Source organism: Pogoniulus pusillus, chromosome 3 (assembly GCF_015220805.1).
Source record: "Pogoniulus pusillus isolate bPogPus1 chromosome 3, bPogPus1.pri, whole genome shotgun sequence".
Classification (NCBI taxonomy): Eukaryota; Metazoa; Chordata; class Aves; order Piciformes; family Lybiidae; genus Pogoniulus; species Pogoniulus pusillus.
The window spans coordinates 5,319,730-5,335,661 of NC_087266.1; the positions used below are offsets into that span (position 1 = coordinate 5,319,730).

The 15,932-nt window shown below is 44.4% G+C and overlaps 1 protein-coding gene across 14 annotated transcripts in view; it reads left to right on the forward strand.

Moving 5' to 3' along the window:
- DLG2 (discs large MAGUK scaffold protein 2) overlaps nucleotides 1–15,932 on the forward strand; it is a 1,415,634-nt gene that overhangs the window by 177,001 nt on the left and 1,222,701 nt on the right. For all 14 annotated transcript variants that reach the window (XM_064169211.1, XM_064169239.1, XM_064169248.1 and 11 more), the window contains exon 4: nucleotides 9,703–9,845. In XM_064169211.1, coding sequence (XP_064025281.1) covers nucleotides 9,703–9,845 — 143 coding nt within the window. The remainder of the gene's footprint in view (nucleotides 1–9,702; nucleotides 9,846–15,932) is intronic.

Below are 15,932 nucleotides of genomic sequence, written 5' to 3' on the forward strand. Positions count from 1 at the left end.
AAGGTCACCCCTGAGCCTCCTCCAGGCTAACCAATCCCAGCTCCCTCAGCCTCTCCTTGTAGGGCTGTGCTCAAGGCCTCTCCCCAGCCTCGTCGCCCTTCTCTGGACACGCTCAAGCACCTCAGTGTCCCTCCTAAACTGGGGGGCCCAGAACTGAACACAGTACTCAAGGTGTGGTCTAACCAGTGCAGAGTACAGGGGCAGAATGACCTCCCTGCTCCTGCTGACCACACCATTCCTGATGCAGGCCAGGATGCCACTGGCTCTCTTGGCCACCTGGGCACACTGCTGGCTCATGTTCAGGTGGGTATCAATCAGCACCCCCAGATCCCTCTCTGTCTGGCTACTCTCCAGCCACTCTGACCCCAGCCTGTATCTCTGCATGGGGTTGTTGTGGCCAAAGTGGAGCACTTCACTTGAAAAAAAAAAAACCAACCCTGAAAAACATAGTAGTGTTGGATGAAGGATGTTATTTACCCTTTCTTTGGACCACTTCTGTGGGCAGACCCTTTAAAGCCCTTTCCTGGCAGGCTGGTACGATCCCTGTATTGATCACTTCCTGCTACTTTAACTGTATGACTCAGTTTTCCTTCTTGAAAACCATCCTGTATGATCCTTCTTACTCCTACCTAATAATTCAGACCAGATGGCTGAAGCTGACCCAGCATAATCCTCTCCCCAGGATATAAACGATGCCGTTTAGATGTATATTGTAATGTTCCCTTAGTTTAAAATAGAGACGACCAAGAGCTTGTAAGAATTGACTTCATTTTGATATGCATTTTTCTGCCAGACAGTAGCTATTTGTGCTGGGTTACACAACATTCCAAGGTACATACCAGACACTATCCTACATATAGTCAAAAAGACTGTCCCAAATTTACTGGGAAGGAAACAGCTTGTGTTGGTGTGTTGCCTTAGACCCCCTTTCCACCTTGTCCCTGAGTGCCCTGGAAAAACAGATGGGACTTATACTGCAAAGCAAGTCAGGGCACTGGTGCAGCACAGAGAAAAATAATTCCATGGCTAAAGACATCTAGAAAAAGGAGGGGAAAAAAAAAATCTTTTTGTCCTACAGAATATTTGTTCCCGTTCCAAATTTGGGTCTACAGAAATATGACGCACAGAGAACTCATTTCCTTGGTGATGGGATTTTACATTGTTAATGATGTTACAGTTAGCTGCAGAAAGGTGCAGCTATCTGCAGAAGCAGCAGACAATTACTGCAGATACCTGAATATTGGTGTTATTGCTAAATGATCTCAGGGAACTCATCTGCATAGAGTGAAGAAGGGTGGTAGGAAAATGCATGTCACAAGGAAATGCTCTTTCATTGCTAAGCACAGGTGATGGTAACAGGTTTTGGAAGAGCTGTCAGCACGGAGTACTGTTATGAAGGGGAAATGAATGTGAGATGATATTTTCCCCACAATTAAGATTGTTTATTAATTTTGATATTCAGAACTCTCACCACCCCTGTGTGATGGTTTGGGCATTACCTGCCCCCCCCCACAGACTTTTAGACTCTGGAAATATGAATGAAGCTTATTATTTACAGCTTAGCTCAATATACAAGCAGATATTTACAGTATATGCAGTTATATACAGAAATATACAAGATAAAAGGTAATACAGAAACACAACTCCTCTCCCAGAAACCTGAGTCCCCAGGAGGGGCTCTCTACTGCCCCTTCACCTTCCCCCTACCCCTCTCAACCTTACCCCAGTCCCAGGGAAGAATAGAAATTTGGCTAGGGGGTTAGGAAGCAAAGTGGATTCATCCAAAATGGAGGGTGAGGTTAGACAGTGAGAAGCAGCTCAGCCAGCAGCCCTCGAGAGAGTGATTATCTAATGTTTTTATTTCTTGTTCCTATACATCTCAGCAAGCCTATGAGCAAAGTAGACATCACCATTGTTTTCCTTTCACAGCCTGTAATCTAGTTCTTCTCACCAAAACATTCTAGCTAGCTTCAAACTAGAACACCCTGACCACTAATTTTAATAATAATAATAATAATAATAATTTCTTCTTGTGGTCATGGAAACATTTTACCCTAATAACCAGCAATATATATAAACATTAATTGAACTGGAAGAGAAGATTCCTGTGGTCAAATGCCACTCACGGTCAATACACTGCTTGCCCACTAGATGGACTCAAGGAGTTCTTTTCTGCTTATGGCAGAAGGCAATGGAGAATTACAAAGAGGCTTTTAAGTATTTACTTACAAAACTATTATTACCAAACTCATGGGGCCAGCCACAGTCCCAGACAGTACCCAAACCCTTTCAGGGAACTGTGTCTTGTTGGCCACTGAGATTTGATTCTTCCCAGGATTCTGGGGAAAGGAGGCAGACAATCTCTGACCTGGTCTTCTGGCTCCTCTGGATGAACTGTGTATCTCCAGGACTTCTTGTCTCAGCAGGAGACTTCCAGGTGCAGGCAGGATGTCCTGTGACGTGCAGTCTCAGCACCGTGTCCCACTGGCTATGCAGTCTGATTGCATGGAGACATTTAGAGCCTGTTCCTAGTGAACTCATGACAGTGGAGTTTCCAGGCAAACAATAAGGCAGTATGCAACAGCGGGCACGAATAGGATGGCACAGCATGGCAGAGCACAGCTGAGCACACTGCATGTACCTGTGTATCTCTTTTGTCATTGTGATCCAAGTTTAATTGCCCTTTGGACATGGAATGGCCAATCAGAATGGCAGTTAGTCAAGCCTGATCCTATTGGGTAAAACCATAGGCTTGCTTTACCCAAATTTGGGAACAGCATAGGCATTGCACAAGGCAGGCACAAGCTAAATGTGTATACCTTGTTTACCACAGGAGAAAAGCAAGTCTGGGCAGGCCAGTACATGTATAAGCCTATTTCTGGCCCATCAGGCCTACCATGACAAATGCTCTCTTCCTGGAGGTAGAACATGCTGTGGTGGGTAGGTGTCTGCAAATGCAGTGGCGTTTGGCTCAGGTTTGGTGCATGGAATAGCTCACACTGCTCTCTTATAAATGACCACGTGTACTGTCAAGTCACTGGGGAGGCAGCTTTTGCTGACACATGCAGTACAACTTCAGGCTAAGCGATGTACAAGATTATCCTTTTAAGTTTAATTGTTTGTGTTCCATGAAATATAGATGGTATCATAAAGCCTGACGTTGGCTTGTTTGTTACTGGAATACAGGCTTGCTTATTTCTTCCCTTGTATTTTAAAACACACAGGAGGTACAAGAGGTTTTTCTCTGTGTTTTGCACTCCATGACCTTGGAAAACTCATAGAATCAACCAGGTTGGAAGAGACCTCCAAGATCATCCAGGCCAACCTAGCACCCAGCCCTAGCCAGGCAACTAGACCACGGCACTAAGTGCCTCATCCAGTCTTTTCTTGGACACCTCCTGGGATGGTGACTCCACCACCTCCCCATGCAGCCCATTCCAATGCCAATCACTCTCTCTGGGAAGAACTTCTTCCTAACATCCAACCTATACTTCTGCTGGCATAACTTGAGACTGTATCCCATCTTTTGATATTCTGGCTTCCTAACCTGTTGCATCAATTAGTTGTGTGCAAAGTGCAGCTGCTGGTCAGCTGGTGTTAAAGAGGTTTGTTGGGGTGATCACAGCTGCTTGGTGCACTGGGACACATGTGCTTTGATAGCTAAATTTCTGAATGTGCACAAATATAGTGAGATGAATTTGGTACCTGCTTATCTGTGTAAGTAAAAGTCAGACAGATGTCAAAGCTGTCTCATATATTTCATCCAGCCTTGGTGCTCCAGCAGGGTTATGCTAAGTTACACTGTTGAAGGTAAGTAAGAAAAAGAGCATCAAGATTCTGACTGCTTTCCCTTCTGACTTCAGACAAAGGAAGAAGCATGTAGGAGTGAGTGACTCCTGCCTCATTCCTTGCACACCAGAGAGTTGCTTCAGATTTTCTCCTGTAGCTGCATCTACCCTTCCCTGCACAGAGGACTTTTTAAAATGGAATAATGTTGTCCCAAATTGACTGGTGATTTTGAAGGCAGTGTAAAAGGCTTATTGATTGCAAAGGGATGGATACACCTGATGTGTTCCTCTGTGGATCTCTGCAGTCCATTCCTGCTGCTTTGCTTCTCTTTGAGCCCTTGTGCAATTTTCTCAGCCAACACTACATGGTGCTTAATGTTTGTTTTACTTTGAAGTCAAAGGAAGTATGAAAGTGTATGTTATTATTCTTCTTCTCCTTTAATCTTTGCTCCAAAGGTGTCCTGTCAGACCTTTAATCATCTATCTTTGTCTGAATTCCCTTCAATTTACTTCTGTCTTTCTGGTGCTGAAGTACTTGCAGATGAATAAGGAACTGTAGTGCTTTATCTTATTTTTCTTCATTAGAATGCTGGTGAAAGCCTATGGTCAGAGAAGGCAGAAAGTAATTTAGACTGTTCAACGTTTTTGCCTTTTCATATTATTTAACCCCTTTGCTGTGAGAATTGTGAAATGTTCCTATGACAAATGGATATTGTGATGCATATAAAGTGGAAGAGAAACTGCACTGGAATAAAGGTTGCAGGGCTGCAGCACCAACCACCCAGAGGTCAGAAAGTGGCAGCACAGATGCAGTAATGCACGATGCATTTGTCCGTGGGCATTTGTGAAGTGATACTGATGGGTTTTCTGCCATGTTGATCATGATGGTTTGGGTGTTATCCACTCTCCCACACTTCAGAAAGTCACCCAGACTAGGCTTAGTCAATCTGGACATTGAATGAAGCTTTATATTTACAGCTTAGCACAATATACAAGCAGATATTTACTATATGTATAAATATACAGGAGAAAAAGGTAATACAGAAACACAAGAGCCCTACCAGAAACCAGAGTCCCCAGAAGGACTCTCAAACACTCTTCTGCCTTCTCCCCACCCCTCTACCTTACTCTACATTTTGCTTTTCATTGAAGATAAGTTTGGAGGGTTAGCCAGGGGGGTTAGGAAGCAGATGGATTAGTCAGGCAGTAAGTTAGGTTAGAGAAAGAAGTTCATAGAATCATAGAATCAACCAGGTTGGAAGAGACCTCCAAGATCAGCCAGTCCAACCTATCACCCAGCCCTAACCCATCAACTAGACCATGGCACTAAGTGCCTCATCCAGTCTTTTCTTGAAGACCCCCAGGGACGGTGCCTCCACCACCTCCCTGGGCAGCCCATTCCAATGGGAAATCACTCTCTCTGTGAAGAACTTAGCTCTTCCTAATATCCAGCCTATACCTCCCCTGGCACAACTTGAGACCGTGTCCCCTTGTAGACCCAGTCAGGAATGACCTATCCCCAGAGGCAGAGAGCAACTCTGTTATCGGCATTCTTATTCTTATACATTTCAGCAAGCCTATGAGTGAAGTAGACATCACCATTGTTTCTCTTGGACAGCCTATAATCTAATTCTTCTCACCAAAATATCCCAGCTAGGCTCAAACTAGCACATTGATGTAGAGAAAAAAATTGTTTCCCTGATTCCCCAGTGAGAGAATTATCCCAAGTTAAATATATCATAGTATCTTTGGGATTGCTACGTATCAGAATTTATAAATGTTTCTTGTATGCAATCTATCTTTATACTGCAGAACTGACAAAACATTTGGGCTAGGCTAAAAGAAGAGCAAGTGAAGTTTATTAAATAGAGTAATCTCTTTAGAAGTAAATGAACAAATTCAGTTGGACTGGAAATCCAGTGAGATTCACAGACACCACAAGCAAACATGAATTCATTGCTTAACAAAATGTTTGGAGGGATCCAGAGATTTGAGCAGTTCATCTGAAGAGGTGCTTTGTGCTCAGAGAGTTCATCAATAGTAATGTTGTCATTTCTAAATGAAACCTGAACTTGTTTTCTTGGAAGAGAGAGGATGCACTGCCAAGGACTGCTTGATGCAGATTTGATTTGTGTAAGATTTTGGTCTGTTGGATTATCTTCCTGTAAGCCCCCACACAGAGACAGGCTGTATTTTTATCACTTTACATAACAATTACCATGCTCCCACAACTACTTATTATGACCTTGTCTCCAAGCTGGATTCTACAGCTATTTGATCCCATCTCTTCCTTTACACCTCTTTTTTTCCCTCCAGCCTCAGTAGCATTCAACCTTTTTCCTCTCCTAGTATGATTGCACCTCTCAGGTAATGGAGATAACTCAATAGAGCAGGTTTTACTCAGAGCAAATTACAGCTCCTATTCACTGCTAACCTTGATTGACTGCAAGTTGCAGGCTGCCCTTGTTCCATAGAAATGGCAATTTTAGCTTATGAAATATCAAAGCAACCAACTAAGTGACTCTTCCGTGCTTTCTGCTGTAACCACAGAAGTACATTGAAATACTCTCCTCTTGCACATCAGATATCATTGTTCTGGTAAAAGCAACCCACAACCTCCTCAGAATAGATAAGGACCTTTACAAAGGGTCTTGAGTTCTTAATATGTATCTTGCACTTGTGCATGCACATACAAATGAGGCTCACACATTATTTTTTAATGAAAACACCAGGGCAAGGCAATCTTTAGAGTCAAAACACTGCTCTGCTGTTCCTTGACTGAATACTGTCAACCCAATTAATACTCTGATAGCAACAGCTATGCCAGCTGATTGCCACTGCCAGAGGGCAATTTATAGTTTGTTGCTGCAAAGTATTTATTTAGAGATAATTGCATATTAGCCTGATATGTTTTACTTGCAGTTGCAATACAAATTGACCTGGCATTGAACCATATATTACAACTGTTTGCAATTGTGGTATGAGTGTTCAAAATGACCCTAAAATTTGCCCAGATCAAGAATGGAGAAAGTTTCTCCATTAATGGTGGACTTAAATCTTCTCATCATTGAAAAAAAAAACAAACAAACAAACAAAAAAAAGCCTCCAAAAGAAATCTGTGGAATGCAAGTTAGAATCTGTGAAATGCCAGTTAGTGGCCACTTATTATGAATCAGTTTTTAACCATAAAAGTAAAAATTCTGGTGGTTCCCCCCCCCCCCCATTTTATATGAGAAATGGAGTACGTAATGAGTCAGAAAGTTTAGTAAGGAGAAATGTTCAGTTTTAGTTGTTACTAAAGAGGGAAGAAAAAGTCCTACAAATCTGGCCAGAGATAACACATGAGGATCATAGAATCAACCAGCTCAGAAGAGACCTCCAAAATCATCCAGTCCAACCTAGCACCCAGTCCTAGCCAGCCAACTAGACCATGGCACTAAGTGCCTCATCCAGGCTTTTCTTGAATACCTCCAGGGTTGATGACTCCACCACCTCCCTGGGCAGCCCATTCCAGTGCCAATCACTCTCTCTGTCAAGAAATTCCTCCTAACATCCAGCTTGTACCTCCCCCATGAGCACAGACTTAGTACTTTGACTGTCCCTTGAAAGATGCAGAAAATCAGGGTGCCTTTTCTGTGTCCCTCCCTGTGTCTCCTCCTGCTCCTTCAGTTCTGCTTGTCACACAAAATATGTTCCAGTCCCATGTCATGCAAAAGAGCATAGAACAGAAAATTCAGGAGTACTTTGACAACAGGTTGTTTGCTGTAGTCAATACCAGTCTTATTCATTCTGACTTTCTCAGCCAGATGTGGGATCTGACCCAGTATGACAAAATCCCCAACTGCCTGTGAAGTTCAGACATGAGCTCAATGTTTTCCTTTTGCCAGACAAGTTCACTGGCTAATGCTGGAAGATTTTTCTCTTCTGGTTGAAGAAGCTTTCCTGGGGAACATACTCTTTATTTTTAGACATTCTGGAGCAGCCTGGGGTGTTTGGGCTTCTGATACTGTCAGATACAGATTTATCACAGGTTCCATTAAGAAATGTTTTCTGATTGCCTGGTTACCTTGGAGCTATTATTAATTCCATCATATTTGAGGTGTGCAAACAGAACATTTCTTCACAAAACAGAACTTACAGTCACAAATGTGTATGAAAGAGTTTACATATAATAATCCTGAGTTTTCTCTATAATGTATTGACCTAAAAACCTTCAGAAAGGTTTCTCAGTCACCTTCTCAGCCTTTCCTAACAGCTACCTGCTGAGGGTAGTACCATCCCACATTCTTTATGCCTTAGGTATCTCTCATTAGAGAGAGACATTTATTGACAAGATGATAGTTTTTGTAACCCATTTCCCCCTTGAAGTCCCAGAGGGTACTTAGGTAGATACAGTCTTTCTCCCTGGAATGGTTTTCTCTCCCCATGGGATGGTGACTTCACTAACTACCCAGACAGCCCATTCCAATGGGAAATCACTCTTTTTAGGATATCAGCTAGTTACAGGACTAGGGGGAATGGAGCAAAACTGGAGGTGAGGAGATTCAGATGGGATGTGAGGAGGAAGTTCTTCAGTATGAGAGTGGTGAAAGCCTGGAATGGGTTGTCCAGGGAGGTGGTTGAGGCCCCATCCCTGGAGGTGTTTAAGGCCAGGCTGGATGAGGCTGGGTGCAGGATGATGTAGGGTAGAGTGTCCCTGCCCATGGCAGAGGAGTTGGAGCTAGATGATCCTTGTGCTCCCTTCCAACTCTGACTGATTCTATGATTCTTCCTGTGAATGATTTCTTCCTAACATCCAACCTAAACCTGCCTTGGAGCAGTTTGAGACCTGTGTCCTCTTATTCTGTCACTGATTGCCTGGGAGAAAAGACCAACCCCAACCTGGCTACAACCTCCCTTCAGGTACCCGTAGAGAGCAATAACGTCTCCTCTGAGCCGCCTCCTTCTTAGAGTCCACAGTCTTCCTTCAGATTGTGCATCCCACTTAAAAAAATTCCCAAGCACACCTGTAGCTAGGGTTAGAAGTGGCTCAGGTGCCTGTACTGTGTTTCACATGTACAAATTTTAGTTTAGTTTACCAGTTAAAATGAGCTGATGCTTACTTCTGGCTCTATAAGTGTCTGTTTCACCTGCATTGTTTAGATGTGCCTGCTAATATCTTCTTTGGCTCTCTTATAAATATTGTTGCTTTACTTCTTTGAACTCATTTGTAAAGACCTCAAGAATGTCATTGACAGTTTAGAAAGCAGCTTAGCATATTGGTGTTTTTAATAAGAAACACCCCACCTGGAGCACTGTGTGCAGTTCTGGAGCCCTCAACACAAGAAGGACACGGAACTGTTAGAGCCAGTCCAGAGAAGGGCCATGAAGATGCTCAGAGGGCTGCAGCAGCTCTGCTATGAGGACAGGCTACAACAGTTGGGGGTCTTCAGCCAAGAGAAGAGAAGGCTTTGAGAAGACCTTGCAGTGGTCTTCCAGTATCTGAAGGGGTCCTACAGGAAGGCTGAGGAGGGACTATTGACAAGGTCTTGTAATGACAGAACGAGGGGTAATGGGTTTAAACTGGCAGAGGGGAAACATAAAATGGGTGTTAGGAAGAACTTTACAGTGAGAGTGGTGAGACACTGGAGCAGGTTGCCCAGGGAGGTTGTGGCTGCTCCTGCCCTGGAGATGCTCAAGGCCAGGTTGGATCAGGCCTTGAGTGACCTGTTTTAGTGGGAGGTGTCCCTGCCTATGGCAGGGGGTTGGAACTGGATGATCCTTGAAGTCTCTTCCAACCTAAACCATTGTTCTCAATGTAGTATGTACTTACCATTATGATGATATTGTGAAAGCATATATCAGCCAAAGGAAAACACCAGAGATTCACAAGCTGACATGTCAGATAATGTCTTTCACTTGTTCCTCTTTACAGATATTCAAGAGTTTTATGAAGTGACACTGCTAAATTCCCAGAAAAGCTGTGAGCAAAAAATAGAAGAAGCACATCAAGTTGCAGAGAAATGGGAGAAGACAACATCTGCTACAGAACAGGAGAACCTACAGAAAAACCAAGAGGTAATTTAACACATTAAGATTTAAAGTATATATAATGTCTGAGATGTCTTGAAGGGAAAGGCAATGCAATGATTTATAAGACTGAAAGAATGATCTTAATTAAGGAATTAGATTAAGATATTGAAGATGTATAGTGTTATCCATCTGACCTTGAATATATTGATAAACTTCATCTTTTCAATTGCCATCTGTCAAAGGGGAAGCAAAATCCTCCCTTTTTCTCATCCTTGGTATACTTGAACTGATACTTGCTGTCCGTCATTACAGCCCAAAGAGAGTATATGTCCTCTACTTGGTAATAACCACTGAAGTTATTAGGACTCCAAGGATTGTGTCTTGTATGAAGACGTGAATAGGTCTTTTCATGTTTTGAGGACTGACAGTGGGCCAAACTTTCCCATAGCCCAAGTGCACATAGATATCAACTAAAATAGTCTCTGTATGAGGAAGAGATGCATGGAAGGAGATACATTGCTCCTCAATTCAAGAGAGATGTTGAGATACTGGAGCATGTCCAGAGAAGGGAAACGAAGCTGGTGAGGGGCCTGGAGCACAGCCCTGTGAGGAGAGGCTGAGGGAGCTGGGGGTGTTTAGCCTGGAGAAGAGAAGGCTCAGGGGGGACCTCATTGCTGTCTACAACTACCTGAAGGGAGGCTGTAGCCAGGTGGGGGTTGGTCTCTTCTCCCAAGCAACCATCAACAGAACAAGGGGACACAGTCTCAAGTTGTGCCAGGGGAGGTCTAGGCTGGATGTTAGGAGGAAGTTGTTGGCAGAGAGAGTGATTGGCATTGGAATGGGCTGCCCAGAGAGGTGGTGGAGTCTCCATCGCTGGAGGTGTTCAAGAAAAGCCTGTCTGAGGCACTTAGTGCCATGGTCTAGTTGATTGGCTAGGGCTGGGTGCTAGGTTGGACTGGATGATCTTGGAGGTCTCTTTCAACCCGGCTGGTTCTATGATTTTAAGAAGGTTACACACCTCTATTTTTTGGTTGTTGTTTTTTTCCCTAGTCAGTGGAAGGATTTGAAACCCTTGTTTAACACCACTGACTCTAATTTATCTCAGTGTGTCTCCAGATTATTATTAACTAAATTAGCAATCAGAACTACATGCCTCCCACCATGTTTGCATTTCAGACAACACCAAAACCCACAGAACCAAATAATCATAGAATCAACCAGGCTGGAAGAGACCTCCAAGATCATCCAGTCCAACCTAGCACCCAGCCCTAGCCAATCAAGTAGACCATGGCACTAAGCACCACATCCAGTCTTTTCTTGAACTGGCTCTGCTCTTAAACAGTGAGACAGAAATAGAGTAGTTACAGACTGCAATTTGCACATCTCCAGAATGAAATCAAAGATGAGGGAAATTCATACAATTTTCCATTGTTGCTATGGTTTGAAAGGAATTTCAAGTTTTAAAAGTTGTTCTGGAACACTTTCTGTAGGCCTGACTATTTCTGAGAGCTCTCTCCTTATTTAAGATAGGAAACTCAGAAAAAAAGTTGTAGCTCTACATGACATTTTATCTGTGATTCTTTACAAAGACTAAGTCAGAATTGCAGTCAGCCAGAACAAAACTCTCTGTAGAAACTTATTGCAAAAATTAATTAGCAAGAGAAGCTTGCAGAATTAATGAGGACAAGCATTCTGATTCTGAGTGAAATCAGAACAAATGAATCTTAACATTAATGTGGGATATATCCCATGAATGATTTAACATTTGAGTCCTAGCTTGAGAACACAGATAGCTAATCTGTCTTTCTCCCTCCCCCACCCCAAGCTACATGCCTTAAAATGGTGAAAGTGTATTAGAATCATAGAATCAGCCAGGGTGGAAGAGACCTCCAAGATCAGCCAGTCCAACCTAGCACCCAGCCCTGTCCAGTCAACCAGACCATGGCACTAAGTGCCTCAGACAGGCTTTGCTTCAACACCCCTGGGAACAGCAGCTCCACCACCTCCCTGGGCAGCCCATTCCAATGCCAATCACTCTCTCTGGCAACAATTTCCTCCTAACATCCAGCCTAGACCTTCCCTGGCACAACTTGAGACTGTGTCCTCTTGTTCTATTTCTGGTTGCCTGGGAGAAGAGGCCAACTCCCACCTGGCTACAGTCTCCCTTCAGGTAGTTGTAGACAGCAGTGAGGTCATCCCTGAGCCTATTGCAGCATGTTATCTCTTGCAGCACCTGAGAAAGATACCAACTGTCTTTTCATACTGACCTGCACCCCATTTGTTCCTCCACCCCATCTTCCTTAACCTCCTTGCTATCTGAGAGCTGTGTGGCTGTTCTTGTCCAGGAGCATTTAAACACCAAATTCTGTGGTGAGAATGACAGAATACATAGAGCTAAACCCAAACCTCGCTCATCTTATGTCAAAGATCTTCTTATTTAAAGGAAAAACCAATAGAAAAGTATTAGGAGCTGGAATAATGGTTTCAAGCCAGGGGGATGGCAGTCAGTGTTCAGGGTACCCTTGTTTTGAAGTTTGCTGTTCTCTGAGTTTCATCAGTCTATGGGTGCACAGAGTGTGTAGTCTCTTTAAAAAATACCCAGGTATGATTTCAGGGTCCAGTTCCAGGCAAAACAAACTAAAAGTGTAGGCTTTTGGATTTTTTCCTCTTCCAACAGCACAACACCCTATTGGCAGTTCCAAGTCAGAACTGCTTAGCACATGCTGAACCTACCAGCTGCCGTACAAATCCGACACAGCTCTTTGCTTTCTATGTGGAATTGCCTTGTGGAAATGTAACTGGATAATCTAATACATCACTTAAACTCTTATACATTGTCTGTTCCTTATGGGAACTGAGGGTTGTGTGCTTTCCTTTTCCATCCAGGAGCCAATGGCATCCTGGCTTGCATCAGGAACAGTGTGGCCAGCAGGACAAGGGAGGTTATTCTGCCCCTGTACTCAGCACTGATCAGGCCATACCTTGAGTCCTGTGTCCAGTTCTGGGCTCCTCAATTCAAGAGAGATGTTGTGTGTGTCCGGTGAAGGGTGACAAAGCTGGTGAGAAGCCTGGAACACAGACCTATGAGGAGAGGCTGAGGGAGCTGGGGATGTTTAGCCTGGAGAAGAGGAGGCTCAGGGGTGGCCTCACTGCTCTCTACATCTACCTGAAGGGAGGCTGTAGCCAGGTGGAGTTGGTCTCTTCTGCCAGGCAACCAGCAATAGAACAAGGGGACACAGTCTCAAGCTGTGCCGGGGGAGGTCTAGGCTGGATGTTAGGAGCAAGCTGTTGGCAGAGAGAGTGATTGGCATTGGAATGGGCTGCCCAGGGAGGTGGTGGAGTCACCATCCCTGGAGATGTTCAAGAAAAGACTGGCTGAGGCACTTAGTGGCATGGTCTAGTTCAGGGATCCTCAAACTTTTTAAACAGAGGGGCTAGTTCACTGTCCCTCAGGCACTGTTGGGGGCTGGACTGTAGTTTGATTCCAGTCCAGTAGTTTTCGGGGCCAGACTACAGCTTGGTTCCAGCCCAGTCCCGGTGGGTGCTTGGGGGCTGCAGAGGCTGGAAGTGGCTGCTTGTTTTCCCCCTAACCCCCAGCAGGGGGGGGACGACACTGGGGGGTTCTGTAAATACTGGTGGGCCAGATTGAGGACCCTGGGGGGGCGTATCCAGCCCGTGGGCTGTAGTTTGAGGACCCCTGGTCTGGTTGATTGGACAGGGCTGGGTGATCGGTTGGAGTGGATGATCTTGGAGATCTCTTCCAACTTGCTTGATTCTACAGTTCTATGATCCTCAATTGTATGTCCCAAATACTGAAGTTAATCAGCCTCCCCTCTTTCCTCCAGTGTTCCTCTGCAATAAAAGCCCAAACATGGTTACTCAGACAAGTGGCCATTCTGCTTCCATGCCTTCCACTTGAAACCTTTCTCAACTGTCTATATGCTAATTTTCTGTATACATTTGCTCTTTCTACAAACAGTGGAGTTAACAAAATGTGTACTGTTTGGGTTTTCTTCTCCCTAGTTGTTTTACTTTCATGCTTCTAATTAAGCTCTGTGTTGTTTAAAAACTGACCCTGAGGGAGTTCCTGGTCCTCAAGAAATCAATAAGTGTGTCCTTGTTTTTTATCCTGCTGTTAACAGCTTTGTTGGTAATTAGAAAGAGAAAAGGTATTAATGCTTCCAGATGCAAAATGCAGTATTACCTATTACATTATGTCATAGGGGCAGGGAATTAATGTGGTCAAGTCAGGAATTATAACAATAGAATGATTTTATTTTCCTGGAAGCTCTGCTCCCAAACTAGATACAAAACTAGTTTAGGTTTATTTACAGATGCTAATTTGATTGGGAATTCTTCAAAAGGATGCTATGGACAAATGTAGAGATTTAGAAAGCCAGGAAATGGAAAAGGCTCAGCTATAACACATCTTTAGCCTACTATCAATCAGCCTGAGCAGAGAATTAAGGGAACAACAGGCTTTACTCATGGAGGTGAGATAGGTATTCTATGATGATCCCTTGCTGGATTTCTTTACTGTTCATCTGCCTCCTGATGCCCTAAGTAACATTCAGTAGTCTGGATCCACATGGCAGAAGCCCAAGGTGAGTGGCAAAGCCACCAAACTCAGAAATGTCTTGAGGCATTGCTTCCACAAGACAGGGATTTGTGGATGTGACATTCCTTCAGAAGCAGCAGGGGAGAGCCAAACTGCCAGGGTCTCCTCAGCTTGGAATGGAAGCCAAGAAGCTGGCTGGGATATGGTAGCTGGCCTGGGTGCCACTGGCAGCCCTGTCCAAAGAACCTCAGAGCTTGCAAGTTTGCACAGAATGGTGCAGAAGTGGGGAGAACTGCCCAAAGGCAGGGACAGGGTAAAACCAGGAGCCGTGTAAAAAGGTAGGAGCCATCCAAAAGCAGGGACAGTCCAATACAGGAATTCTATCATGGCAGGAACCTGTCCTGTTGGAGCTCTGTCAAGGTGGGAACCCTTTCAAGGCAGGAACCTCTTTGTGCTTTCTCCCTTGCTCTGTTTAAGCTTTCCTAGACAAAGTGTCCATTTGCCATTTTATATTGGGTGCAAAAACCCAGCCAGCCACCAGCCTGATTCCAGTGTGGGCTTCCATGGGGGTCAATGCATGTGTGGAAAGGAGCCTTCTGCTGTTCATAGAATCATAGAATCACAGAATCAACCAGCTTGGAAGAGACCTCCAAGATCAGCCAGTCCAACCTAGCACCCAACCCTAGCCAGTCAACTAGACCATGGCACTAAGTGCCTCAGCCAGGCTTTGCTTCAACACCTCCAGGGACAGCAACTCCACCACCTCCCTGGGCAGCCCATTCCAATGCCAATCACTCTCTCTGGGAAGAACTTCCTCCTAACATCCAGCCTAGACCTCCCCTGGCACAACTTGAGACTGTGTCCCCTTGTTCTGTTGCTGGTTGCCTGGCAGAAGAGGCTAACCCCCACCTGGCTACAGCCTTCCTTCAAGTAGTTGTAGACAGTAATGAAGTCACCCCTGAGCCTCCTCTTCTCCAGGCTAAACACCCCCAGCTCCCTCAGTTTCTCTTCATAGGGTTTGTGTTCCAGGCCCCTCACCAGCTTTGTTGCCCTTCTCTGGACACATTCCAGCACCTCAACATCTCTCTTGAATTAAGGGGCCCAGAACTGGACACAGCACTCAAGGTGTGGCCTGAGCTGTGCTGAGTACAGGGGAAGAATAACTTCCCCTTCCCCTTCCAAGCCTACAGGGCGTGGGAGGGAGAGCAATTTTTGCGCCGCCTTCTCCTCCTCATTCAAACCCAGAGGGAGGGGAGAAGAAAGGAATTTGGAGTGCTCCAGAACACATTTATTATTGCATTTCACTTGGTACAGAAACTAAATACATGCAGCAATGTATCTGGCAGAGCTGTAAATATCACAGGCAAAAATAATTTCAGTGGTTGGGTGGTAGTGAATAAGGAAGAAATAAGAACATATAGGAACACTTGGGTTGGTTGTGTTTTTTTGGTCTATGAATATATCCCTGGTGTTCTTCTTTAGATTCAATTTAAAACTAACTTAGATTGATGGTTTCAGAATCAATGAAAACGTTTGAGGTAAGTTCACTGACAGTGCTTCCTGGGTTTTGCTTT